The sequence below is a fragment of the Dermacentor variabilis genome, chromosome 1, assembly GCF_050947875.1.
Source record: "Dermacentor variabilis isolate Ectoservices chromosome 1, ASM5094787v1, whole genome shotgun sequence".
Classification (NCBI taxonomy): domain Eukaryota; kingdom Metazoa; phylum Arthropoda; class Arachnida; order Ixodida; family Ixodidae; genus Dermacentor; species Dermacentor variabilis.
The window spans coordinates 61260263-61286432 of record NC_134568.1 but is presented as its reverse complement, the minus strand read 5'-3'; the positions used below and the strand labels follow the sequence as shown (position 1 = coordinate 61286432).

The following is a 26170-nucleotide window of genomic DNA, read 5'->3' as shown; positions in this document are numbered from 1 at the left end:
CGGTAGCCCGCACTGAAGGAGCGAGTTCATTCTCTTTCTTTTGCTTGTACACGGCGGCTTTAGGTGACTCAAAGACATAAGAGAGCTAAGCAGCAAGAAGTGCCCTGCGAAGTGTGTGGCAAAGATGCCTCTCCGATCCTTCTTCGTCTTAGTCGCTCCTTCGGGGCGCTACTCCTGGTGGGAGCCCCTTCCTCGAAGGTGTTCATCCGAGGTCTCGGCTCGGAATTAACGTCTCCTCTCTGCCACTCCTCGCCACGCGAAGCCGGCGCGTACACACGGGTTCAGTGGCGCTCCTTCTCCCGCGTGTGCATCAGTGGGGGCACGCTCTTTCACAAACCGCGTGTGACTAAAACAGCTCCCTCTCCTCCCTGCTCCCCTCCTCGCAGGCGGCGGCCAGAGTTTGCGCGGATGCGACAACGCGGCCGCTTTGTGCCCCGTGCGCGCGCTCGCGCGCGGCTGCTATTTGCGAGACATCAGGCTGCACCGAAGGGGGATCGCGCTCGCTTCTTCAAGGACTCGTCGGCGAGGCGCTCCTCAGACTCACCAGGCGTGTGCGCGCAGGTCAAGCTGTAGCTGCTGCTAGCGAGGAAAAAAAAAAGTGCTCTACGTCCGAGAAGAAGTGTAGCGAAAGTCTCTCGTATTCCCCGTCTCTCTGTTACTGTTTCAACCACTGAGGGCTCCTGACGTAAGCGTCTATAACAACCTTTGTGCGGTGGTGTGTTACCTGACGAAAAGTTGTCGTAAGAACTGTACATCCTATGATAGGCAAACACAAAGTGCCGGTGTGCCCTTAGCACTATATGATATATATATAGACCTACGCCAGCGTCTTTGACAGTCACATCAGGACAAAAACATTACGAGCACCTTTGCTGTTCACTCGTATGCCCACGCGCTTTGCAAGTAAAGGGAGCTATTCCATTGGATTGCTTCAGGCTGTGGTCTTCGAACAGGAAACAAAAAGAAATGACAAGGAAAAGAGAAAGAAAACAAACGACTGTTCAAAGGCTGCAGCGAGCATGCTTCCTTCCTAGTAGGATTTCTATCTGAGAACCGAGCTTCTTGGAGCAATGACGAAGCGACCGAACTATAGCTTACGCATACCGCGATTGTAAAAGTCACATGACATCGTTACTTTCTTGGCTGCTGCGAGCGTAAATTTCTCGTACCGACGCACCGGTGTGTAGGAGGATACAAAACGAAGAAAAGTATAGCAGGGGGAAAGCAGCTTCTCCGAAATAACAGGAAACGCACGGGGGCCCTCACAGGCTGGCGAAGAGCTTTCCTCTCCAATTCCATTTCGAATCAAAGCGCTCTGGCGTTCGCACAGAATAGGGGATGGAACGAGAAGTAAAGCCGCAAAACAAGAGCGCCGCTATCCGCGGCTGCGTTGGCACGTCGATCGCTCTTCATCTATAGGGCTCGGGCCGCGCGCGCGATATGAATGCCGCAGCGCGGGCTTTTACTGCTCCGCGCTTCAGCGGCTTCGGCGCGCACACTACGGCGCCTCGATCGGCCTTTCGTGCGCCGCAGGAATGAAATGACGTTCCCCAGGGTACGACGGCGCGGGCCGAGTAAATGATTGTAATGATAACAATGGAGGTAGTAAAAAGAAACACCTGAGAGGCGGATTTGAGAAACAGGACCGCAGAGAAGGGAGCCGTCGAATGAAGTGAAATGAGCAAAAAAAAAACATATCTAAGAAATAATAAAGAAAGAGAGTGCGGGATTTTCGAAGGTTAGGGGAAGCAGGGAGGTTGGCTGTAGTGGGTGAAGACGGAAAAGAAAGCTGCACAAAGGCTGCATAAACGTCCTCGTATACGTAACTGTTTTTGCTCTTCTTCTGTCGTTGTAAAAGTTGCTGCCGAGATCGTCCGCGCATTCGCGCGAGAGGAGTCCGAGACTAAACCGGGCCCGTGCGCGGTACAGCGGCTCACTTTTGGGAAGCCGTGCGGTGGGAACGTCATCTATAGTGATTTAAAACAGCGTCTCCATATACGACGTGCAATCAAAACCCCGGGCGGCAGCGGCCAAGTAAGAGCACGGGTGCGCGCCAAGAACGAGCGAAGGAAGAAGAGGAACGATAGCAATACGAGAGGCTACATGGCGGGTAAGAACTAGGGAAACTAGGTCTTCAACGGAGGAGCAACTGGTAAAAACGGGACAGAAAAGAAACGAGGCGAAATAAAAACCTTCGGTTAGTACGTAAAAGGGAGACAAATGCTTGGTAGTAACAGGAAACAAAACAAATGAAAAAAGAAAACAAAAGATGGAAGAGGTGGGCGGGAAGAAAGAACCCTTGCGTTGGAGGAGAAAGAACGAAGGCCAGAGCGGGTCGCGGTGCTTATCAGAGGCCGCCAATAGTTCCGGCGCGGGTTCCCAGGGGGCGCAACTTCCCGACTCGGGCGCGCGCGCGCTCGGCCGCGTGCAGTTTGCCTGCGTAAACGCGGCGCCTGTTCGAGGGCTGATTAGACATGCGCATGCGCAGATGCACGTGTTGGGTCCGCTTCTTTTGTTTCCCACCGAGCTCCACTATAGTTCGTGCGTGGAGCAAGCGACGTGCTAGTATGCGCCAGCGCCCCAGCAGGCATCATTTTGTGGCGCCACGCTTTCCATGTATGTGCATGGGCGCCGATATCGCGCGCCATTTAGTTGGAAGCATTAGCGGCACCGTATCTTTCTTTCTGTTCCCTCACCCCGTGCGTTCTGTCTGCGTTTTGCTGTAGGCGGTCACTTGGCTTTTCTATTCTCCTTCTGTGACTCCCTCTCGCAATCTGATTTTCTATTGCGCCCTTCAGAAAGACACGTGTTCAGCGCATACGTCGCAAGACTGAATAAAAAAAGAGTTTTGCACGAACATTATCGCCATTGCGTGATTGAGGTGCTGGCTCTCGGCTGACAGCTGCTTTTTGTCAAAACCTCTTTCCTGATGGGAGTCGCTAGGTTAAAAAACAAGAAAAGAAACAAGCTTGGATTATGTTGTTATTGCGGTACTTCAGCAGGGAAACTTTTCCCATGAGCTTTATATAGAAGCAGATTACGTGGCCTTGAGGAGTATGAGGCACGCATGCGTATCCAAAGGGGTTATTCAATGATGGACAGTATTAACTATACGTTAATGTTTGCTTTTGAATTAAATCTTGAAGGCTATTTCGTAAGACCACTTTCTGCTAGACAGCCAACACAGTTGCACATACGTCTTACGCTCACAAGCGAAAATTGTAGTATTATTCTTCAGTATAGTTGTTCACTCAATGAAGTATGCCACTGATGCATTTTGCACATCGTCAGAGACACTTAATTAAGGTGTTTCTCAACGTGTCAGAGTGCTTACTATAGTTGACACTTCAGTAATTAGGAATTTGATTAGACATTCTCGTTATTAATTAGCTAACCTATAAGCGTAGCAAGAAACAACTGATGACTTGGACAGGATTCCAGTCGCCGCAGATGTATCCTTTATTTATTCATGTTTTAGCCATGTGTGCCGTTACTTGCATTGATGCAAGCTCGAACTTCGCAGCCGCTTGAGCGCTATGAATCCTGGCATCGACTACCTTGCGAAGCCGGATTAAAACTTGACGGGTTTCATACTGATCTGCGTTGTCAGTAAAGCACCTTGCAAGGCTGCAATAACACAACACTCTATAAAAAGTTGCATTAAACTGGCACGCCTGCCGACCTCGTACCTTGTATAAAACGCCCATGTTTGTTTCGCAGTGCACGGCGACTCGGCGCGAGACATGAACGGTGACCACGGAATCCACGAAGATGAAGTTAAACGTTCCAGGGCGCAGTACAACGGCGAGCAGATCTACTCCAACCTAAGTCCCAACGTGAGTCCTGTGTTCCACTATGACGTCTTGTTGAGACTGATCGCGTTCATTACCCGCTTGCGTACTCAGCTATATAGAGCTTAATTTTTTTGCGTGTAGGATTCGCAAGTAATGAAGCGTGGTTCGGTTTCAAAGCGCAGCATTTATAAATTCAAATGATTTCACTTTTCTAAACATATTTTGTTACCGTCAAATTTATGCGGTAGAGAACACTCTAAAGAAAGTTTACACCCTTTGCGGCTTATCTTGTCCTCAAACAATAATCGTCATCTGCCTTGCTTGCATTTCCTCTCTTGAAAACTCGGCGCTCGCTAATTTCCTGTCGAGAATGCTGTGTCAAGCAGATAACGCGCAAGCTGTTCGTGACTAAGTACCGGGCTCGCAGTGTTAAAGGAAATGCAGGCAAAACAGATGACGATTATTGTTTGGGGACAAAATACAACCCAAAGGGTGTAAACCTTATTTAGAGTAAAGGCAACCGAAAGCAAACAAAGACATTTAACGAAACATGCATACTGCCTTATGCTATTAAAGGAGCAAGAAACAATAAATAAATAAATAAATAAATCATAGAAGAGGAGGCCACAGAACCGAAAATTTATGTGCATGGGAAAATGTGCAGAACGTGTCTATAGGCGGCCACCCAAGTCTGTTGACTTCAGATAGCCCATGGCGATGGCGTATAACTTTCTGAACCAATAAAAACTGAGGCTATATACTTCCAAGGATTCGGCAGTGTATTATGAGTCCTACAGTCAAGCACTGGAGTCGAGTTGCTGGAGTAGCCACTTTCCAAAGCTATCATACAATTCATGCCTTGACAAAACGCCGACGTCGAGTCGGTTGAACTTCAGCGAAGTTATAGAGCTCGTAATTCCTCTCCACTGGGATAAGACATCAAACGATCACTCCATATCTGCATGCCGCCGTACTGGTCTAAGTCTACCCACGGCATACAAGCGGCGGGTATGCATTATACGGCACAAATCGAGCACTTTAGCTAACAGGACACATGCCCATGACGCCGAACTAGGCATGTGCGACATGACGAACGGCGACAGGCAGCATACATTTCGCCGGTGCTCTTTCGTGGAGCTATTCAAGCAATCGTTACCCCGTTTGATACTGAGCAGTTACACGCAACGCCGCGGTTCCGCGGAAGCTAGTGACGATGTCTGCGATGCTCTTGAGCGTGACTGCATGCAAGCTATAAAGCGTCTGTCTATACTGCTCGCAGAGAATCGGAGTGTCTCACTGACTGCATTCACGCGCAAAGGCCTCGCGGCGTTACGCACGCTGGCAGTCACGTTGCGTTTCGTTTAACACTGTCGGGTAAACCCGCGAAGTTTTCGCTGCAAGTAAACCAGTCTGAGCTCAGTTTACTACTCTTGTGGGCACCTGCCGCTGCGCTGACACAGTGCTGCTGTCACTGCATCTGCATGGTGGCCGAAAGGCGCATATTCTTTGTTGGGTCAGGCGCTGTAGACGCGTGCGGTAATGAACTTTGGTTCAGTTCCTTTCTTATTAGGGGAGGTGGGATGGGAGTTGGCTGCCCCTTCAACGGGGTGTTCACGCGCGCCTAACTTGTCTGCCCACCCGCAGATGTGGGCCAAGTGGACAAAGCAGGACGAACTGAAGGCCGGCATGGCGGACCTGCCAACGAGCAACGGGTCGCCCTATCACCACCTGACGTCTCAGGCGTCCCAGCCCGCACCCCCATCGCAAGGCGCCGCCTTCGAGCAGGCTTTCAGCCCCGTGGTGTCGTCAGCGGAGAAGCAGACGGCCGAATACGACGTCGCGATGACCACCATCAACTCGCAGTCCACCGCCGTCTACTCGCCACCCCTCGGTAAGTGAGGAGGCCCTTGTGGCCCCGTCATACGCGTGTGTGGTCTGTACGCCGGCGTGTTTGAGGCGCACGTTCGTGGACGACTCACTCGATCTGTGACAGCGAATCAATGGTTGGTTTGATGACAGCGAAAAAATGACTCCGAAAACCCAGCACGCCAGCCTCGTAAATTGTACCTCCATTGCATGGTGAGACCTCTGACGCCAAAAATATGCGCTATACGAAACGCATTTTGAATTTAGTTTGACACCCGTTTACGTCTGAAAAGAAATATTTTCGAATGGATGGTTTTTGCGCTTGCTTTAAAGCTTTCACACACACACAAAAAAAAGAAGAAAATCCCAAATGCATTTTTTATCTCTGGTAATCTGTTCAGCGTCAACAAACCAACCAGTGGCTCCCAGTCCCAGGACAGGAGGTCAATATTCAGCCGATAAGTCCAAGACTGCACCATTAAGCATGCCGATTCCTTACAAAGCAAACATCCTCTACAATTAGACTGACCGTTCTAAGAAATAAAAATAAGAAAGAAAAAGAGAAAGGAAGAAACTGCTCTCTCTGGCTACTGTTTTACGAGCTTTACTGGGATGAGATAACGAAAGATAGCAAAAAGAGATTGACTATAGATTCGTCGTATAGTTACTCGCCGACAGATAACGCCATGGAACAATTTATAACAAGCCATTGACTCTGCAAACTGTAAAAATTGCTCTCTAAAATAACAATTGAAGGAATAGCAAGTTGCGACGCAATACAGCAGATTTCACAAATAAATATTATTTTTACAAGTGCAGAAGTAATACGGTTCGTATCCTTGCCTAATTGCCAAATTGCCATTGTGGTTGGTGCATCATAGCCTCAGTTGCTTTCGCGCCATAAAACCCTACATAAATAACTTGCTTAATGGAGACGACTTCACTTTCCTGAGCTGTTTCGTTAAGGAGGAAATGTCGACCACTTGTTCTCTCTTCGACGACCACGGCGTCAACATTCGCAGTTTAAGGATTTAGGATTTAAGGATTTAGGATTTAGGCATATTTAAGGATGTCTCGGGACCTACTTAATGGTGCAGTCTGAGAGCGAAAGTTCCGCACAGGTTTTTAGCTTGCATGAGTGCAATAGCTAGAGCAGGTAAAGGCGAGAAGGAGTGTGCTCCTACTCGCTTGAACCTGACCTTTCTGTGGTTTATGCCCAAAATTTCACGAGTGCAACTCAGAGACCAGGCCTCATACCTGTGATTAAACACATGTAACAAGTTATTTAAACAGGCGTTTCGTACACACCGGTTGCCGCTCCCACAGCCAGGTGCGGCTAAAAAAAAAAAAAAAAAAACAAAGGAATGCCTGCGGAACAAATTATTTGCACGAAATGAAAGCGGGCGCTCTGCGTTGCACTTGCGTCCACAAGCGTCAAGTCTCTCGCTCGTCTCTTTTCTCTTCGCCTTTTTCGTGTGGATGGAGCGCTGGAATCGCCTCTGTTCACCGGCTGCTTTTGCGCGCGTAATACTTTGCACAGCGCACCAATACTCTGCTGCCGGAGGTGACGGGACTCTGCACTCATGACGACGGCTGGAGGCACCACTTTTACTAACTCGCTCTTCTTGACGTCCCTTTCAAAACCTTCTATTCATTTTTTTAAGGTACTAACTGCAACTGCACATGGATTTGGGGAGGTCATCTATGCGTCTATGCCCGCGTTATACGTAATATACTTTGTTTCGCTGCACTGAGCAGGACATTATCGCGTGTTCGTACTTGGCGTATAAGAAACTGGGGTACAAGGACGTAAATGGGTTACAGAATTAAGGAAGAGAACGCTAGCAGAACTTGATTGATATTTTCTTACGGAACAAATTGGTCCATATGGAGCTTGATATTACGACTGATGGTTGTCTGTTAGTGGCAAGCAAAAGGCTTCGGGTTAAGCAGGACATAGCCATTGCAAGCAATGCAGCTAATGGCGGCAAGTTATTGTGTCCTCCGTTTCATTTTAAAAAAATGCCTTTGAAGGGGCTGGTTTTGTAAGCATTACTTTCGGGAATTGCTTTTTGTTAATACCCTTGCGGTGTTGAGGGTCGCAGAAACGGCCTATAACTTGTATTCCTTGTTTCTATAATATGGCGAATCTGCGTCATCGTGGCTATAACAATAAAGAGTGTAGGGGATGCCACCCTTAGTGGAAATTACAGCTTTGTTTTGATGTACGAGTATATGCGCTCAAGTCAGGAGAATTGCGAAAGCGGGAAGTGAAACCAGACATGTTCAAAGTCTGGTTTCACTGTCTGGTTGCTGGATTCAACCGAAAATCATGTTAAATGTCTGGTTTCTGGTTTCAACCAGACGTGTCTTAACAGAGTTAGTTGTCGAAAACGAATCAGTTATCTGGAAAATAAAAATAAAAGGAGCGTGGGGGGCGGTCCATTAATGCGGGGTTATCCACAGAAAGCTGCAAGTTGTCAGCTGTCGGTGATGTCGTCTTGGGTGTTCATTCCCTACCTGAAATACTGTGAATGCACGTGGCGTGGACGTTAAATTCAAGAGCTGACCTTCTAATTTTGCGTTGATACCAGGAGTTATGGCGCGCACACCTGTGAAATGTTTGCGTCACAAGTTTCTACATAGTTTTTTTAGTATACAACATGATTTCAGAGCGTAAGATATTGCCTCCAGAATTGCTCATGAAACGGGGAATTTTTCGGTTTGCCGATTCAGTTATCAAAGTCCTTTTGTCATTCCTCCTGCGCTCTAATCGTGTATCTGTCCTCCATCACGGTTGTACCGATGTGAACGATAGGGCTTCTGCGCAAACGTGAAGATATTGTTACAAATGTTGTTGTTTATATAAGCCACTTATTAAATGACCTGCGGTTGGCTGGGTACTTTATTTGCATCCTATAGAGGTTCGGCAGCAGTGTGCTCGCATAACTATAATGGGCAGCGCAGATGCTTGCTCTATGAGCACCACAACTGGCTATAGATGAAATTCTCTTTCAAGCCGAGTGCCGAATTCCTCAACGGCTGAACAAGAAACGGAAACTAAATAAGGACGCTCACGCGATGACTAAACTGAACTGAACGAAGGAACCACTGTAAGGCACCAAAGCAATCTTCCACTGCCCGGGTCGCTAATGGCATTAAAGCCACCTCAGCTTGCTTACAGCGCGGTGCCGCCTTTTTTTTTTTTTTTTCAGCACCGCGCTCGCTCGCGTGTTAGCCTCACTGCAGCCAAGCCAAAGTTCATGTTAGTGAGAACAGATGAAGACACGGAAGCTAGCCGCCTTGTTGACTCCCGGTGGGAGTGAGTCGGTGCAGCGAGGAACAGCGCGAGCTTCCATGAAGCGATCGCCGTTCCCACTGTATGTAGGCAAGCTGTGCTCAAGCTGCTCCCGAAAGTTTGCTCGCTCGCTCGTCTCAGCGCCTTTCGGGGCGCGCATTCTGCGAACACGATCGTTTGCATTTCCTGCGCGCGGACCCGACGCGCATATCTCACCGAAAGAAAAAAAGAGGCAGGGACAGGAAAAAAGAGATGGCGCGTTGTGCTGTCCCAGCGCGAGCGTTCTCCGACCGTGTCCGCAACGCCCAAGCGTCGAGCGGGCGCGCTGTGAAATAAGCGAGCCACGTTGTGCGCGCGCTGGTCGCTCTGCATGCTTGCGTACAGTGACCGAACCGCGAGGGGGGCAAAACTCGGCGAGACCACGAAGACCACGCTCCTACATACATGCACACGCTCCTCGCGCTACGACGTGCGCGAGGTGATGGAGGGATGGGGGGCGACAAAAGAAGGAGAAACGCAAGCAACAAAAGCAAGGCTTATAACGCTTTGTTCGCGTCATTGAGAACCACGGGCCGGGAATCTGTTTACCCGTGAGTTCCTGGTAAGAAAACACGCGCCAGACGTAAATATTTGAGCCTTTTCTGCGCGCACACGCGGGCATTTTTGGTACCGCTGACTCCGATTCCGCGAAGTTTGAGCCGATTGCCACCAAAATAGTCGGCGGCTGCGGCCTACTGCAGCCGTGCGCGGAGACAGGAGAGGCGGCCGCCGAACCCTCCACGGTTCGCGCCTCGCGCGTCCAGAAGGGAAGCCCCCTTCGGAACGAGCGCTTCCGCAAGGTTAGCATCGCCAGTGTGCCATGCCATCTTTTGATGCTTTCGTCTCGCGTGCACGATGAAGCGCTTGCTTGCAGTTCGAGGTGGTGGCGAGAGGCCCGCCGCGCCAACCACATGTGTACCGAATCCGACGCGCTGCGAGGTTTGGGAAAGAAAAGTCTAGAGATGAGTTTGCCGATGTTAGCCCCGAATGGAGCAAGTGACAACGGCCGCGTCACGGTTAATTGTGCGCTTGACCGATCTGGAGACAAGTGTTCGCGCCACATACATAACGAGTTTTTGGACAGTTTCATCCCTGCGACAACAGTACAATGGTGACTAAGCTTTCAAGAAAGGCTTAGAGACGCTAGTGACGTATCCAGAAATGCCTCGAATGTAGGGCTCGCGCGTTTATAGCTGCGCCTACGCAGGGGCCGCGCATATCGCACTGTTGCGACACGCCACAGCTCCGGCGCACGCGTAGTTCAAGTTGAACATGCACAGCACGACGCTCGTTTCACTCGGCCCCTCGTGCAGATCGCCACACGAGCTGCTCGGCAGAATGACCGCGTCAACGTGCTCGTCGACCAAGCGCGAGCGCGTGTAGCATACACTTACATTGCTGACGCCATCCAGCGCCGCTATCGCGGGCGGCATCTTTGGCGCCGGCCTTTCGTTTTATATATTCCGTAGAAGCGCTGTGTTGAGCGATAACGGCGGCGGGCGCGGCAACACCGTGGCTCGATTAGCGGAGCGTAAAACGCCGCGCGACGACCAGAAAACGGGAGCAGAATTTTTTTCGTGGGAAGAGTTTCGCAGAGACAATTGTCCGGTCCCTCCCAGAACTAATCGCCCTTTCACGATTGGGAAAGGACAAAGAAAAAAGAAAAGCTTGCGGGCCTGTGTAAGAGAAAGCGGACGCTGGTGCATATGTTTGTTTTCCAGCCTGTATACGTGCGGCATGACGCAGTCCTTCGCTATTCACGTTGTTGGGACGCCGCGCATGCGCTAACTGCGTGTAACTGTCATGAGCGCCGATGCTGTCCAACTTGTCTGCGTTCTTTTCTTTCGTGCATGTCCCCCCCCCCCCCCCCCCGCCTCCGCGTCGAATGTTGAGCGCCGAGCCGCAAGTGCACGGCCGCGCACTATGCGGTGATCTCGGAAACGCGGCACGCGCGCTGCGTGCGCCGAGCTCGCGATAGCGACCCGCCTTTTTCGACGCGATCTCGTAGCGCAGCGAAGCGTACACGCTGTATAACGCGCGCGTGCGTCGGCGGTGGCGTCAGCTGCCGTGTCCGAGGCATCGCATGATCTTATGCGTTCTTACTTATTATTGTTGTCATTATTCTGCAACGGGCGCTCGTGTGCGGATAATTGGATCACCGCAGTGGCGACAGATGGCCTTCTCTCTTTTCCACCTTGCTTTCGACGTTGCCAGGGTTTACTTATAGGGCTGTGCTCAACGCGCATGCGCCTGTTGTGTACTATTAATGATTTGGTTGGCTGGGAATTAGTGGTATTTAATCGATGAAACAAAATAGAAAAAAAATACACGCAATTTCATGTCTCTCTCAATATAGCGCGCGCGGGCTGCGAAAGTGGAGAACAGTGCAGTGTGACGAAGTTGATTTTTAACGTCAGGTAGAGTTCTTGAATATCCAATGACAAATTTTCGTTTCAGCAGTCAGTCTATGCGCACATTCATGCGACATGTATGTATACAAATGCAGGTGGCACGCATTGATGCACCGTTTTCCAGTTCAATGTGAACGTAATGGGGAGATCTTCGTACGCTGCTTACATCTGGAGACGAGCCGAGATGCCAAATATGCAGACTCTAAATTGTAACGTAGCATCTCAAAACCTGTCGGGTTTGCACTGATTCCAGGTATCTACGTGTCACAACCTTTCGTTTATGTAGGACATGTGGACAAGGTCACTCAAAGAAAAAAAAGAAAGAAAACGAACGAGCCTGCAACTTCATTTCTTGCCGAAAGCTTAATGTAATCGAGAATACTAGGGAGTCGTATATAGTGCGCCCAACATTTCGTGATCCGTTCTCCTCATTTCATTTTTGTCGACCAAGCAAGTACATCGCGGAGACGAAGCTGGTCGTGTCTACCGCTCTGGTATAACAAATTTGTTGCGAAATATGCGGGCTTTCTCGGTGGCACTCCTAAGTCGGAAAGGAGGTATCTTATTCAATACACTCACTTCTTCCTGTATATATGTATATGTATATATATATATATATATATATATATATATATATATATATATATATATATATATATATATATATATGATATTCCCCTCGAGCAATTACTGAACCACATCATAATTTCGGTTAAACACCAGCCTGGTTACCCATCACTGAATGTATACACGATCGCTCGCGAAAGGAAACTGCTGCTTCATGCATCTCCTCTGCGCTTTCTTTATACGCCAATAAGGGTGCAGTATATACCGAGTTTCACAAGTTTGAAACATCAATTACAACGCTGATAACACCATTTGCAAATTTAGATCAAGGAAAGTAAAAGGCGATAAGCACATGCACCGCGTAGAACTCCCGAGATGATTGACGTTTCAAAAAGGAAGAAAATGTAACGCTGCAAATTTTTTGCTTGCAACGACGCGCTGAAAATCAAAGTAAAATTAAGTGAAGAAAGGATAAGATATGCGTGAAAGTGCGCGCAAAAGGTCAGGCGAATAAAGGCTTTGGAAAAGGACAGTAAATAAAAAAGTAAATAAAAAAAATAGGAGTTTCACAATGAAAGTAAAAAGAAAAGTTAGAAAAAGAAGAGGTGGGAGTGAAGGGGGGGGGGGGGGGAGTTGCAAGCAGCCAGCGCTTCGCACCGAAAGGGTTCTCAAGCGGTAGCCGGGTCTTTAGAGAGCGCCGGCTAATGGAGAGGTCATCAGGAACCGACCCGTTTATCAGCGGGCCAAACTCGGCGAACTGTGCGCACTTCCGCGCAGAGGAGCCACTAACAAATGACTTGAGCCTCTTTAATTCCCGAAAACCTGCTGAAATTTTGAGATAAGAACGACTACTGTTCAGCAAGCCCGGTCTTATTTCTATTAGTTTTGTTCTCTCGGGATTTTTCTTTATTCATTGCACTATTTTCTTCTCTTTCACTCCTTTCGTCTGGGAGTTCGCTCTCTCGTTATTCCTGTATGGTCGCACACATAGAGAAGCCCATGCATGCCGTAACAGCGCGTGTTCGGGCCTCTAAGTGTCGAAGGAGAACAGAAAGAGAGGGTTACTTATAGGAAGACGAGCTTTAAGAAAGAAAAAAGAAAGTGGGAAAATAGGGGGAGGGGAAGGGGGGGGGGAGTCCTCGCCATCTTTCTCTAATAGCGTATCTGCGTTGATTCATACTTTGCTTAAAGGAAGCTTCAGAAACGACTCAATATCTGGAAGGGAAGAAAACGAAAGGCAAGCACCAGGGAACATTTGATATCTAGCCAGTGCTCTCTAACCACAGTTCAATTGCGTCTCTGACGCGTTTGTATCGAAACAAAAGAAAGGGCGAGAGAACAGAAGGCGATGAACGTTGATGAAGTTCGTTACAGGCCACTGGCCGGAAGGCAGCGGGGAGGCAGGCAGGGACGGCTTGCTTCTTCCCCGATTATGAATGACGTTCGAGGGGCTTGGTGAGCGTGAGGGTTGGGGCGCGAGCCTCTAAGCAAGAATGGCTCATTTGTCCCGAGTCGCGGGCTGCTTGTTGCGCTAGCGAAGAAAGAGGCCCGCGAACATCTTGCGCCATCGGAAGCTTCCCGTGACGATCGGGCTGGGCTGAAGATAAGCACGCGCACGTCGGCGGCCCAGCGCCCACTCGCGATTGCCTCTCCCGAGGCGCCGTCGCATTAGGCTCGCCTCTCCGGCTAATCACAGATCGTCTGCGCTTTGAGGCGCGCTCTTGAAGCGCGGAGGGAGCGCGTGTGTTTGTAGGGGAGGGCGTGAGGGTGAGTGCATGGGGTAACAGAGCGGTTATTTTTGCCTGATTAGAGCGAAAATTCGGTGCTGTTGCGAACGGATACTTGGTGCGACCAGACGCGAGATGTTTATAGTCGAAGTGCACTGAGGTAAATTACAGCCATTACGGTCCCGCTGAATTTATTTTTCCTCGTCGCCTGGAAAAAAAGGAAAAAAAAAAGGGAAAAGAAACTTTGCTATATTACCGTGCGAACAAATATGTTAGCACCGAGAGATAGAAAGACATGAATACATACCGGTAATTAAGTGGCGCGCGTTAACCATGAGCGGGTCTCAACTTATCTTGAAGCGTGCACAGAGGGATATGCACGACTCGATGTATGCTACCAATTAAAGGGTCGTTTTGGAGTGACAATGGCACACGGGAACTATTCTTGATGGTAGGTTTGTACAAACGCGCATCTGAGTGGTAATTCAGGTTTCGACTCGATTATGTCATTCGATTCTCGCGCAACTATACGTGGAGCAGGCCGTACACAAGCACATGCTTACCGATGTATGCAAGAGACAGAAATAACCGAATATTAAGGATTCTGTTTCTAAAAGCTGAACGTAATCTGTCACATTCTATTGAAAACAGAAGATGGAGTCCTAAACTGTAGCGATTGCTTTCATTTCTTACTATTTTTTGCCATTCATCACTGGCTAGTGGGACATCATGCACGCCGCCGTCATCGGCTCGATTAGGCGATTTGGCGCGACGGTTGTGGAAGGCGCGGATATAAAGGTGGTCCGGAGTTTCCAGCGTGTCAGGCAGCGGCCGGCAAAATTGGATACATCACGCCAGTGACGGCAGGATCGCTGAAACTTTGACCCCTGTATAGCTTGGCGCTTTGAACGGGGCCCGCAACATGCGCACAAGGGCGCGGCGAGCGAGCGCTCTTTTGCTTTGCGAAGGCGGAAAATCAGCACGTTCGCATCAGTGCACCCAAACTGTATAGGCTAGCATGCTTCCGGCTAACCAAGCTAGGCGCGATGTACGTACATACCTTGGTCGAGCTGTTATGGCGTGGAATAGGACATGTTCTATTCCCGCTCCAGCTGTGCCAAGCCGGTCACGCTGACTGAGCCGGACGCTATAGGCTATAGACCGTCCAGTTTTCGCCCTGCATAGCGCAAGTGCAAGCGCGTGTCCGCGTAACGCCGGTCTATATCCGCGCGTTAAGAAGTGAGTCAACTTGAAGGAAAAGAATCCTTACAAAACACGGCTCCATGATTCCTGCGACGGTAGCTTCTCCAGCTAACTCGCGCAACATCCAGACATGTAGTATAGGAGTTGCGCTGTCCGGACTTGACACGCGAACGCCTGTGCGAGCATGCACACACTTCAGTTCCCTGTGTGCACGGCGGAAAGAGCGGCCTCAGCACACAGCTTATACGCTGACTACCATTGCGTGATTCCCTGTTGCGAAGGCTGAGCATGCGCAAAGCTCATCGTTCGTATCAGCTCTTTTCACAATGGTGCCCTCGGCCATATGTGTTCTCTTCCGAACAAACTAAGGTTGCTCAGAAATGACCGCTAATTGTCGGATCGATGTCGCCGCAGTCATTGGAGATGGCGAGATCGGGTAACGCTTGAGCGGCGTAAAATGCGTCACACAGCGTAACGCCCTCTCCCTCCCCGCTCGCACCTGAGACTCGCGGTCAGCAGCCCCGCGCGGAACGACACGCGCTGGCTTCACTCTTGACTTCACACGGCGCGCAGCTGTTGCCGGGGGCGGGTGACAGCCGTCTTGGCTTGCGACTGGCTTCGACGCGGCCGTCACGTAATGGTTACAGTGCAAATAATGTCCACAGATGGCGCCCTAGCTTAATGCACAGGCCAGGTGCTGGCTGCGCGTCGGCTGTGGCCTTGGCATCACGTTTCATAGCCAGTGATGGTGCCGGAACACTGGCCTGCGCCAATCATGCCGAGCTGGGAAAAAAAACGGCTTATAGGCGTGAATGTGCTGCAATTTCGGTCGTCGAGATGACGTCGTAAACTAGCGGCCAGGAACTTCGTGAAATCGGTGCTGGCGAGCAGAAACAGTTTAGAATCAATCCTGCGAGCCGTAGTCCGTATCATTTTCCGTTGAGGCTTTCAATGAATAACATGCCGCTGTAAAAATAAATTATGTTGTTTTACGTGCCAAAACCAATTTCTGATTATGAGGCACGCCGTAGTGGAGGACTCCGGAAATTTCGACCACCTGGGGTTCTTTAACGTGCACCTAAACCTAAGTACACGGGTGTTTTCGCATTTCGCCCCCATCGAAATGCGGCCGCCGTGGCCGGGATTCGATCCCGCGACCTCGTGCTCAGCAGCCCAACACCATAGCCACAACATGCCGCTGTAGCTCAGTGGTAATGGAGTTCTGCTGCTTAGCACGAGGTTGCAGGTTCGATTTGATGAAGGTCGAAAGGAGAAACAAAAAAAGAAAGAAGAAAAAAAGACCCCGCTCATGTGCTAAGATTTAGCACATTAATGAGCCCCAGGTCGCGGACGTTAATCCGAGGCCCCTTACTACGGCAGCTCTCATGGTCCAAGGTTGCTTTCGGACGTTAAATTTACTCAATCAATCAATCAATGAATCTGAAAATGGGTCTACCCCGAGGTCTCCCAAGAAGTTACAGACACAAAATGATGAACGCAACGACGTGGGTGGCGGTAGCTTAGTTATTAACTGCGTAATTCTGAATTGCTCGAAAAAATCGGAATGCTTGGGGATGAAGGATGGAAAATGCTTGTTCTGGTTCATATTGCACAGGCAACGCTGTGTAGCCTACGTTTCAAGTTTTCAGGGTGCATTCAATTTAACCGTTCTGGCTTCTTTCAGCCTGCACAGAATAGGGCCCATATTTTTCTTCTGCCATTGAAACGCCGTCGCTTCAGCCTTCGGTAATAGATTCCGCAATATCACGTCCTGAAGTATGGTTGTTTCAACGACTGCACCCCAAGTCCTTTCGAATTTAACAGGGCACCCTAGCTTGAATGCGCGAGCCCTTTCTTTTCCTTTTTTTTTTTGATCTAGCACATTGTCAAAGCTCAGAAACGCTGTTCTCAGGTGGCAGAAGAATATATGCAAGAAAAATGAAAAAGAAAAGCTCAGTGTCACGCTCAGACACGGAGCAAATGACGAGTGATAAAGACAAGAGAATATGGGGAGCTTCCGACGTGCACGTCTCCTGCTATCTTTCTGGTGTTGGTGAGGCACGCCTGCACTATGCTAACGCCAATAAGCCGACGGGTAGCGCAGCTTCTCCGAGGGCAGTCGCCAGCAGCTTGACGACGACACCTTGCAGCGTTTATTTTTTATTTGTATTAACATTCGCTAGGAGAGATAGTTTGGCATTCAAACAACACTCTCTCCGTGGCTTTAGCCCTGCCGCCTCACATGGGGAAGGGATGCTGTCGCTTTGAGTGGCGTCTGAGGGTTTTCATTTGCTGCGCACCGCACTGCACACGCTGGCTGCATAACATTCGCACTGCTTTCCTGCTCCTTCCTTTTTTTTTCTTTTTTTTTGCTCCTGACACTTTCTCAGGGATTTGCTTCTCTTCTTTGCTTTCATTTATTGTTTAATTTGTGCATCCTTCGCGATTAATTTCCCGCAACATTGTATAATTTGTTCTTCTTAGTTTTAGGCACAGCATTTCTGTCACGCATGTCTGAGCGAATTCTATCACGAATCAAAGTAGATGAAAATAAGACATTGTATTCGCACTCGACAGCGCTATAGTTTAATGCTCGGGCAGAAAATGAGAGCTATAAGCTCGTGTACAACGGCACCGCTTATAGATGATAGAAAGACACTTCGATGCCTTCGATTTCACTTACCACTCTGGACAAAAAAATCAATACATGCTTTGGGCTTATCTTACTCCCCAAACAATCATCGTAATCTGTCTTGCGTGCGTTTTCTTTCTTTAACACTCTGCGCTCACTACTTTCTTGACGATAACATTTTGCCTCGCTGATACGGCGCATGGCGTTCGTGACCTGAAATTACCGAGAGCGCAGCGTCAAGGAAGGGCACTCAAGTTAGATTTTGTTTGGGGAGAAGATAAGTACCAAAGGATGCAACGTTTTCTTTTAGGCTATATATATTTGTAGCCATTATGATGAAATTACGCTTCACTTTCTGCTCAAGTAATTGTAGCACACAGATTTTTCAAGGGCCTCGTTGAGTGTTGCTGAAAGATTATTATCTCCACGTTTTCATCTTCCTGCGTAGTAAAATGAAAGAGAAGAGGCTATATTCTAAGCACTCGAATATGTTAGCACCATGCCTGAGCTAAAAAAAAAAAATTGAATGAAAGTTAAGGATCGTTAATGCGATTCACAAAAACCCCGATGCATACCATACTCAAAGTTCGCACGTAATATTCATGACAACAAAAATGAAAAAAAGAACTTTACATTTGAGTTCTTCACCGTATAAAAATTGCAACAAGCTATACGTATAGTCTTATCTCCAAGCTTCATTTCAACCATTATTCTTAACATTCATGTATTTAGTAGCCGCTAAAACATTATTCGCGCCTCTTCTCTCACTGCATTAAAAAAAAAATCATTTTTCTCCTTATTCGTCAGAATAAAGTCTTAGAACACCGCATGCGTGACGGAAGCGGGTGCCTTTATATTGTTATTTATTAGTGCCTAACATTGGGTAACTGAGATTTCCCTCTCGAGAACGAGAGGTCGTAACACGTTAAAGCTGACTTGTGTTGCTTCCTGAAAGCGCCTGTGCTCTTGCTAATGGCGTGTGCTTGTGTGTGTGCTGGCATCTTGTTCCAAACAGGCAGCAATTCGCTCACGCCTCTGACGCCCATCAGCATGCAAGAAGTCAAGTCCCTTGTCAACAGCGGAGCGTCGCTCATTGAAACTAGTCCAAACCCACACTCCTACCATCCAGGTATATACCAAACTCCACTGAAGCTATGTTGCGCAGCTATGCTGAGCGAACAAAATAATATCAGTAAAACGAACACACTGATCGCAGCGGGGTTTACTTCTAGACGCGAAATATTTTTTTCTTTTCTCAACACAGTTCGAGGGTACGTCAACAGATGCACTCTTCGCTGCACATCGCATGGTGTTTTACTAACTTGGGGAAGAGAGAGCTAGCGTGAGCGTAGACACTATATGGGGCGATGCTATCGAATAATAATACCGACAGATCGATGTCGCTCACTTTTGGATATTCGTTTGAATTTCTTCACTGGTTTGTTGCCTGCGCAATAACTCGCATACACTGAGCAGAGAAGGAGAGAGAAACAGAAAAAGCGAAGCGTGCGTAAGTTAATCTTCTTGTAAGACAACTCAGCAGTCCACTAACTTACCACAACTTCTAATGCCCCACGACTTGGTGTATAAAGACTAACAAAACACCATTAATAATGTAAAACAATCGGTTAGCATGATTTTGCGCTCTCTTTGCAAAATAGTAATCTGCCGCTGCTTGACACCTCGTGAACGTTACCTTGATGCTTGTTACAGACGTATAACCAGTTTGTGTGTTTGCAACTGCCGCTGAATACGATTCACTTGCTAACGAAAACATCTGATGCGAGTAATGTTAGTGACACAAAATCCGAAACAGGCTTGCAACGTGCATGACGAGTCACTATAAGAATACAATATTTTGCGGAACATTACGGTTCCTTAGATGAGGTCGTTGCCATTTTGGTTTGTGCTACTCGCGTTACCTCAGTGCGGAAATTAATGATGTTTGTAATACAGTTATAAAGAAAACAAATCTGAACGCCGTGCTCCATAATCGTGACGATTTTTTTTTTGCGTTTATAGACCACGTCGTAGCATTTCCTTAGGCTACCCCATTTTGCCACTCTCTTCCGAAGCGTGATCAAAAATGGTCATACATGTGGTAAAATTTATTTCTCTCGCTCTCTCTAGAAGTGTCCGTCCCCTAGGACTCTGATCGGAGGCATAGTACCGCTTTACAAAGAGCTTAGATGACGGGCTTGAAGCTTCTGAAATGAAGGTTGACGAACGTGTTTCTGGAAGGGCCCAAGTGATGCCTTAGATATTTCTCCCGTCAAGCTTTCAACGCAGGTAGACTGGGGTCAGGGCCCGCTCAGGCTCGAAGCCTCTTTGATGGCATATTAGTTGAGCATATCCACAATGAAAGTGGCGGCGGTGCTGCGATACATTCGTTGGAATCACTGCTACATTCTGGGACCATGGGACATTCATCGCAAAGACGTTAACGGCAAATGAAGGAAAGAAGACGAAAGCCGCTTCTGATCTCCGTTGGTTTCTAGACGGCTGTGAACGTGCTTTCCTCAACGTAGGGGGTCATCTGCGCACGCCTTCCTTCCCTACCTTGCTGAAAGCCTTGTAAGGCTCGAGGGTCGAGCAACGACAAGGCGGCGGCAGGCGGCGGCAAACGGGGAAGCTTTTCTTGAGGCCTTGCGATTGTGGCTGGCGAGCCGCCGCCAATCGATATTGCCGAGGCAACGTGCCACGAGTGGAGCGGAGGCGGGGACGTCGTGGAGAACCGCCTTCGACATTGTCTTCTTCCCATAGGGGGACGCACATGAAGGGTGGGGGGGGGGTTGCATGGAACGCGCGCCCCATAAGTAGAGGCGAAAAGGACGCGCGTGCGATCGCGTTCAAGCGGACAGGCGTCTTGTTCGTTGCCGCTGCCTCCTCCGCCGTCACATCGCCATCCGCGGCGAGCCTCTTTGTTTTCCCGCACAGCGCGATAGTGCTGCGGAGAAGACGAGAGCGCGGGACGGCAGTGGCGGCGGCCAACAAGACGGGCGAAACGCGAGATGTCCGGGTTTCGCCGCGCGTCGCTTCACCGGTCGGCCCGTCAGTCAAGAAGCGCGTCGCTGCGGAGGCACCGCAAGAAGTGGGCGGAAAGGGGCAGATGGGGGGACAGCGCGCCTTCTCTTCTGCGCCATCTTTGTTTTGAAGCGTTTCAGATGTCGCTCCGCGTTTTCTTTCGCTCTTCTTTGTTGCCGGGAGCGCGCGAACTGTTGATTCTCGGAAGGCCTCGCACAGGCGGCGGCGATGAAACGCTGCGCCACCGCGCCTTGCCTTCTTGAAGTCTAACCGTCGTCCACGACTTCTGGAAGGGCGTCGAGATTTCTGCGACAGATAAGCGTCACACTGTTCTGTGGTTCGGGACGCGGGAGCATTGGTGTGTAAGGAAGACACGAAACAGCGGTAGAGAGGCAGGTCTCACTGGCACAGCTTACGCGGCTGTAAACATTCTGCTGTGAATAAATCAATAAACGAAGCACATGATGGGTTTCATAGCTGAATTTGCTCATAAATTTAAGGTTTCTTTGTTCTAATATATTTTATGGTTAGTGTTTCGACATAATATCAGCCAGCGCCCCGAAAACGGGACATTTTACATGACAAAATGGCGAACTGGGCCAGTTGCAGTGACTTCATGGTTGAGAAAGCGCGCAAAGACTCAAAACCACTGTGTTCCTTCGTTCTTCGGCCCTCTTACGTCTTTTCGCCGCTTTCCTAATCACGAATCTTTCTACATAAACTAGCTTCAAACCTATGAAACGACTCTCCCAAGTGGTCATGAGTGCTAACAGAATCCTTAGGACTATGATGCTACCTTTGCTTCGGTTTATACATGCTAAGTTTTTAAACTAGCATTGGTAATGCCTACTAATTAACTAATGTGATGAGAACGCAACTTTAGCAGACAACGTTAAGGAAAAGCGGCAATTTGATCAAATGCTTGGTATTTCTGACATAAAATCAGCATTGAGTGCACCATTCTTTGAACGTCGGGGGATTTTTTTCTTTCTTTTTCACGGGCCGTATTCTTACAGGGAGCGCTACAACATATGTTAGATACCATCGGCATAGCGTATGCGCCCAATTCCAGGAATATCTCACATTGCTTTAAATACGTGCGTATCCGCACCAAATAGAAGCCGACGAATGGTGTGCGGGCGGTGAAAGGGTTAACGCTGCATGGATGTCGAGGCCGTCGCCGCAGCCGGCTGTCTCTCGCAAGCCTGCAGCAGTTTTCCTCCAGCGCTTTCGCGACTAGCTCTGACCGGCGGCTACCCCTGCATGCTGCTTGGCAGCGCGCCTAACACATGGCACTGCATTGCAAATGCCCCTTTCCAACTAACTCCTTCCACTGCTCCTTGCAAAACTGACTAATGCTCGCTTCAAACTCAACGAAAAACGCCAACCCTTTAGACAAAAATAGCCGTCGAAAGGCCAGCTCATATTCAGGCCTTTTTTTTTTTCCAAAGTCTTTGCGTGACATGCAGGCGCAAGCTTTCTTATTTAAAGCTCGACGTTGATTTCTACGCTAATGGCTAGTGAGGCTACTTGGCAGGTGTGCATTCCATATCATTACTTTGTCTCAAGTAGGAGGGAAGCCATTAAAAACGGCATTGCATTATCAGAAAGCCAAAGACATGGGATCTTTCACAGTTTTCGGTTAACGAAGGCAGTGTGCCGATTCTGTAACTTAGCCACTATTGTAGTGACCAAGACGTTATGCGAAATTCCGCGCATCTGGTTTTCCACGCATCTCTGTCGACACAGCCGAAAAATGACCACCATCAAGGTTCAAGTCTAAGAGCGTTATGTTCCTTCCTGGCCTCGCTTGCTTGTGTCACCCGAGAAGTGTTTGGAAACCCGCCCTACGGAATTTCGCATATATTCAATCGGATTATTTCATGTATCTTCTATATACTCTTATTCGTTCATAAATGTGAGCTCTTGACCTGAAACGACCTAATAGTTACTTACCCTAAGTTCTAATCAAACAAAATATTTGCCAACGCAATGTCAGGCATCCAGTGCAGTTCATGTGCAAGGCTTTGGTGAAAGAACGCATTTATCTAACTGTGTTTCAGTTGAAGGTGTGCTTTTCAGCTACAGGGTTATGCATGACACCCTGAAGGTTCCCTGCTTGCAATGTATTGGTGTTTATAAATAAAAGTTCCACAGCAAGTTATATGCATGCAGTCCTGCGAGATGTAGTGCTGTTTAGAAATCAGAGTGTCATTTCCACTGCGAATGAAATGAGGGCCGTGCCACGTATGTATATTTTTTCTCGAGATAACGAAATTTAGTCTTTGATCAAAAGTAGAGGGAAAATCTTGTTGAGATTAATGGCGTATGCAAATAGGCTGCTCACATCAGTGCTAGAAGCGAAGTTCACATTATTTTTTTAAAGAAATTACCTAAAACCGTTGATTGGTCTGATCAGTAATGTCTGCGACAATGCCTCAAAACGTACATATTCCTAGGGGTGGGCAGCGCAACCCGGACGAAGGACAAAAGGAAGTACACTATACTAGAGCAGGCTAATAACTGGTTCACTTTTTCGAACAAGTGATTGAATATGCAGAGGATGTGAACATGTGATGAAGTGACGTGTACAAGTGGTGAAAGTGTGTCAGCCTATCTTGCCATTCATAAACTCCGTTTCTTTATCATGCAGATAGATAGAAGTCTGACTGACGCAAGCGCCTGAGCTGACATGCATAAAGTAGGCCTCCACACTCTCGCGGCTGATTTGATTTCCAACTCAGGCGCATGCGTCAGCCAGACTTCTATCTTTCTGCATGATAAAGAAACGGAGTTTTTGAACGGCAAGATAGGATGCCACGCTTTCACCACTTGTACGCGTCGCTTCATCACATGTTCACATTCTCTGTATATTTGAGCACTTGTTCGAAAAAGTGAACCAGTTGTTAGTCAGCGCTCATAGCGTGTACTTCCTTTTGCGCTGCCCAGCCTTAGGAATATGTTGTCACCAACTCGCCAATAATATATATATATATATATATATATATATATATATGGTATTGCTGCAGTCAACGCACGCGTTCAGAAAAAGATAGGGACCATGAATGATTTTGTGTGCGACCACCGCAGTATATTTTTCAATTCTGTGCTGTGCGGGTCCAGGCGGCGAAGGCCTTTATTATTATTATTATTTTCTTTTTAAACGACTGCGCCGTTTTTGTGAGGTTCGCGAAAGGCAGTGCGATTGCAAAATGTAGTTGAAACAATCCTGTTTTCATCGTTTTCCACTAAACGTAATGTTCTTACTCATTAAACAGGCAAGCAGCCTTTTCCACATTTTATTAGTGGGCATGTTTCGTGCACCTTTTGCGCAACATGTGCAGAAAACTTAAAACTTCGATGTGAGCAGCCACAAAATGCTACAAAAGCCTCAAAATTATAAGTCGATAAAACCGCGAAGTTCTGATTGTCGTCACACAGAGGTGAGATATTGTTGCAGCCGCATGAGAGCTTCGCCTTGTTGCGCCGCTGTAAGCGTGGTTCATTGCACTCGGACGCTACCAACAGCATTGACCTCATGCAGATGAAAGCGTGATGGAAGATGTGATGGACGACGCTGGATGGCTGCGCCACAAGAAATAAAAGAATAGAGAAAAAGACGACGAAACCGGCTTCAGGTTATGCGTTGCGTTGCACGTTGTGTCATGTGCGGAGACGGCGAGCACTGAGAACGCACGAGAGTGGCCATTTCTCGAAACGCTTGGTGGTCGCAGTCGAAGCACACGGGACATGCACAGGCGAAAGACGAGCATGCGGTTCCACTCGAATTTCTTGTCGGCTTCCGTGCGCACGCCGTGTGGTCTTGCACGAGTGCGTTGTGCCCCGAGAGCCGACACGAAGCTCGAGCCGGCCACCCGAGAGGCAGAACATTGAGGTGCGCGTGGCACGGCCCGTTCCCGCCTGGCATGCGTAGTGTGATCCCCGAAAGCGCTTTGCCTGTCCCTAAGCCTGCGCCGGCGTCCCGCACGCTGCCCCCCTCTCCCTCCCCCAGCGGCCGCGGCGACCGGTAGCGAGATCCAGGGCAGCCCTTCACCGGCCAAGGCCGAGGCACCGTGCCCGCTCTCGTCGCTAACGGTGCTGCAGCCCGTCCAGGGGGCCATCCCGGGCTACGGCTCCAGCTTCTCGCAGTTCTCGGCCGCGCCAGGCAAGTGCTGGTCACGTGTAGTGACTGAGGGCGCCAGCCGCGCAGCTGAACCCATGGTCGGCTTACACGGACTTGGAGCGAGAAATAGCGTCGCGCGACTCGCAGGCCGCCGTTCCGGCCGCAACTATACGCGCTGTTCGTTTATGACGCAATAACAAGCAAGCGCGATAGCTGAAGCCAGCGCGTCGATCGCCTGGTTTCTGTATCTGTAGGCGCTGGTGCTAATGCAGTCGCAAATATTTGTGACATTAGAGAGGACTCGTGAACCTTACGGTTTTGGGCGCTGCAATAGGACTGACCTATTTATGAACATCAGCGCATGCACCGCGCTTGCAAAAAGGCGCGACGTACGATTAGCATTTCCAGTGTTCCACGTGCTTACCTTTTGCAGGGCTTAAGTTGCACCAACAGTGTGTTCGTAGAAAATTGGTTCACTTGGCCTCCAGAGCTCGTGTAGATAGTTTCATTAAATGTAAGCTGACAGAGAGAAAAGTGTTTTCACACTTTAGCACCGAGCTATGCCGCAAAGGGGTAAATCCTTGTTGATGTTTGCTATTCTCGCTTCCAGAAAAGCTCGCGTAATACTGATAATTACATCCGCTTCTGAACTGTGTGTGACGCGCTGGAATTTCTCTTTTCGTCTTACAGTTTGCACAATTCCTGTGTCGAAATACAGCGAACGCCTCGCACTGAGTAGATGACACTGAGGACAGTAAATTGGCACAAGAGATACGCAGACGCAACAACGCATGCTTTAATATGCATGACAAGGTGAGGGATAACTCGAGCGTTCTTCAACACGGTATTGGGAAGCTTCAACGTGCTTGGAAGGTTCCACAGCACCAAGAAAAGTATCCCAGAATCATAACGCCTTCACTTTCCCGCAGGCGGCCTGTGTTATGAAGCATAGATCATCGGCCGCGGCGCAATGTCGACACGTCACGGTGTATCCCCCAGTTTTTGTTTTTGTTTCTCTCTCTCTCTCTCTTCAGAATTGAAGTGTCAGTACCTGGGCTCCGCGACCGCGTTGAGTGGCAGCAAACAAAGAAGTGCGCCTCATCGAGGCGAACGCCAGCATAATTATGCAGATCCGGGGTCGACGTGGCGAACGCGCGTACTGTCCCGATACACATCGCCCCTGGGCGCGCTCCCACGCCTGCTTGCCGCCGCCGGCGCCGCTGGGGCGTTCCCGTGCCCTCCCCCCCCACACACCCCGTGTAAAGCACGGGCCCGTGTTTACCATGCCGCGCCGTCGGCGACCTCTGCGAGCTCGCCACGCGCGAGCTCGACGTATTGGAGGGGTCGTGCGCAAAGACGCAGTGTTCGCGGTCCTCGCGTCTTTTACGCGCGGCAGCGCCCTTCGTCTGCTCGCTTGATTTCAGCACATGGGGCCGAAGACAAACTCGATACTGTACATCGCCGCTGGACCCGCAATGAGAAATGC

The 26170-nt window shown here is 49.1% G+C and overlaps 1 protein-coding gene across 7 annotated transcripts in view; it reads left to right on the top strand.

The window, feature by feature from the left end:
- sv (paired box protein shaven) overlaps positions 1-26170 on the top strand; it is a 244571-nt gene that overhangs the window by 205034 nt on the left and 13367 nt on the right. For 5 of the 7 annotated variants that reach the window (XM_075687997.1, XM_075687984.1, XM_075687991.1 and 2 more), the window contains 3 exons: positions 3721-3836; positions 5439-5685; positions 18553-18666. In XM_075687997.1, coding sequence (XP_075544112.1) covers positions 3721-3836; positions 5439-5685; positions 18553-18666 — 477 coding nt within the window. Of the gene's footprint in view, positions 1-3720; positions 3837-5438; positions 5686-7200; positions 7857-18552; positions 18667-26170 lie in introns of those variants that run through there. The other 2 variants (XM_075688013.1, XM_075688006.1) reach the window with 2 other exon arrangements.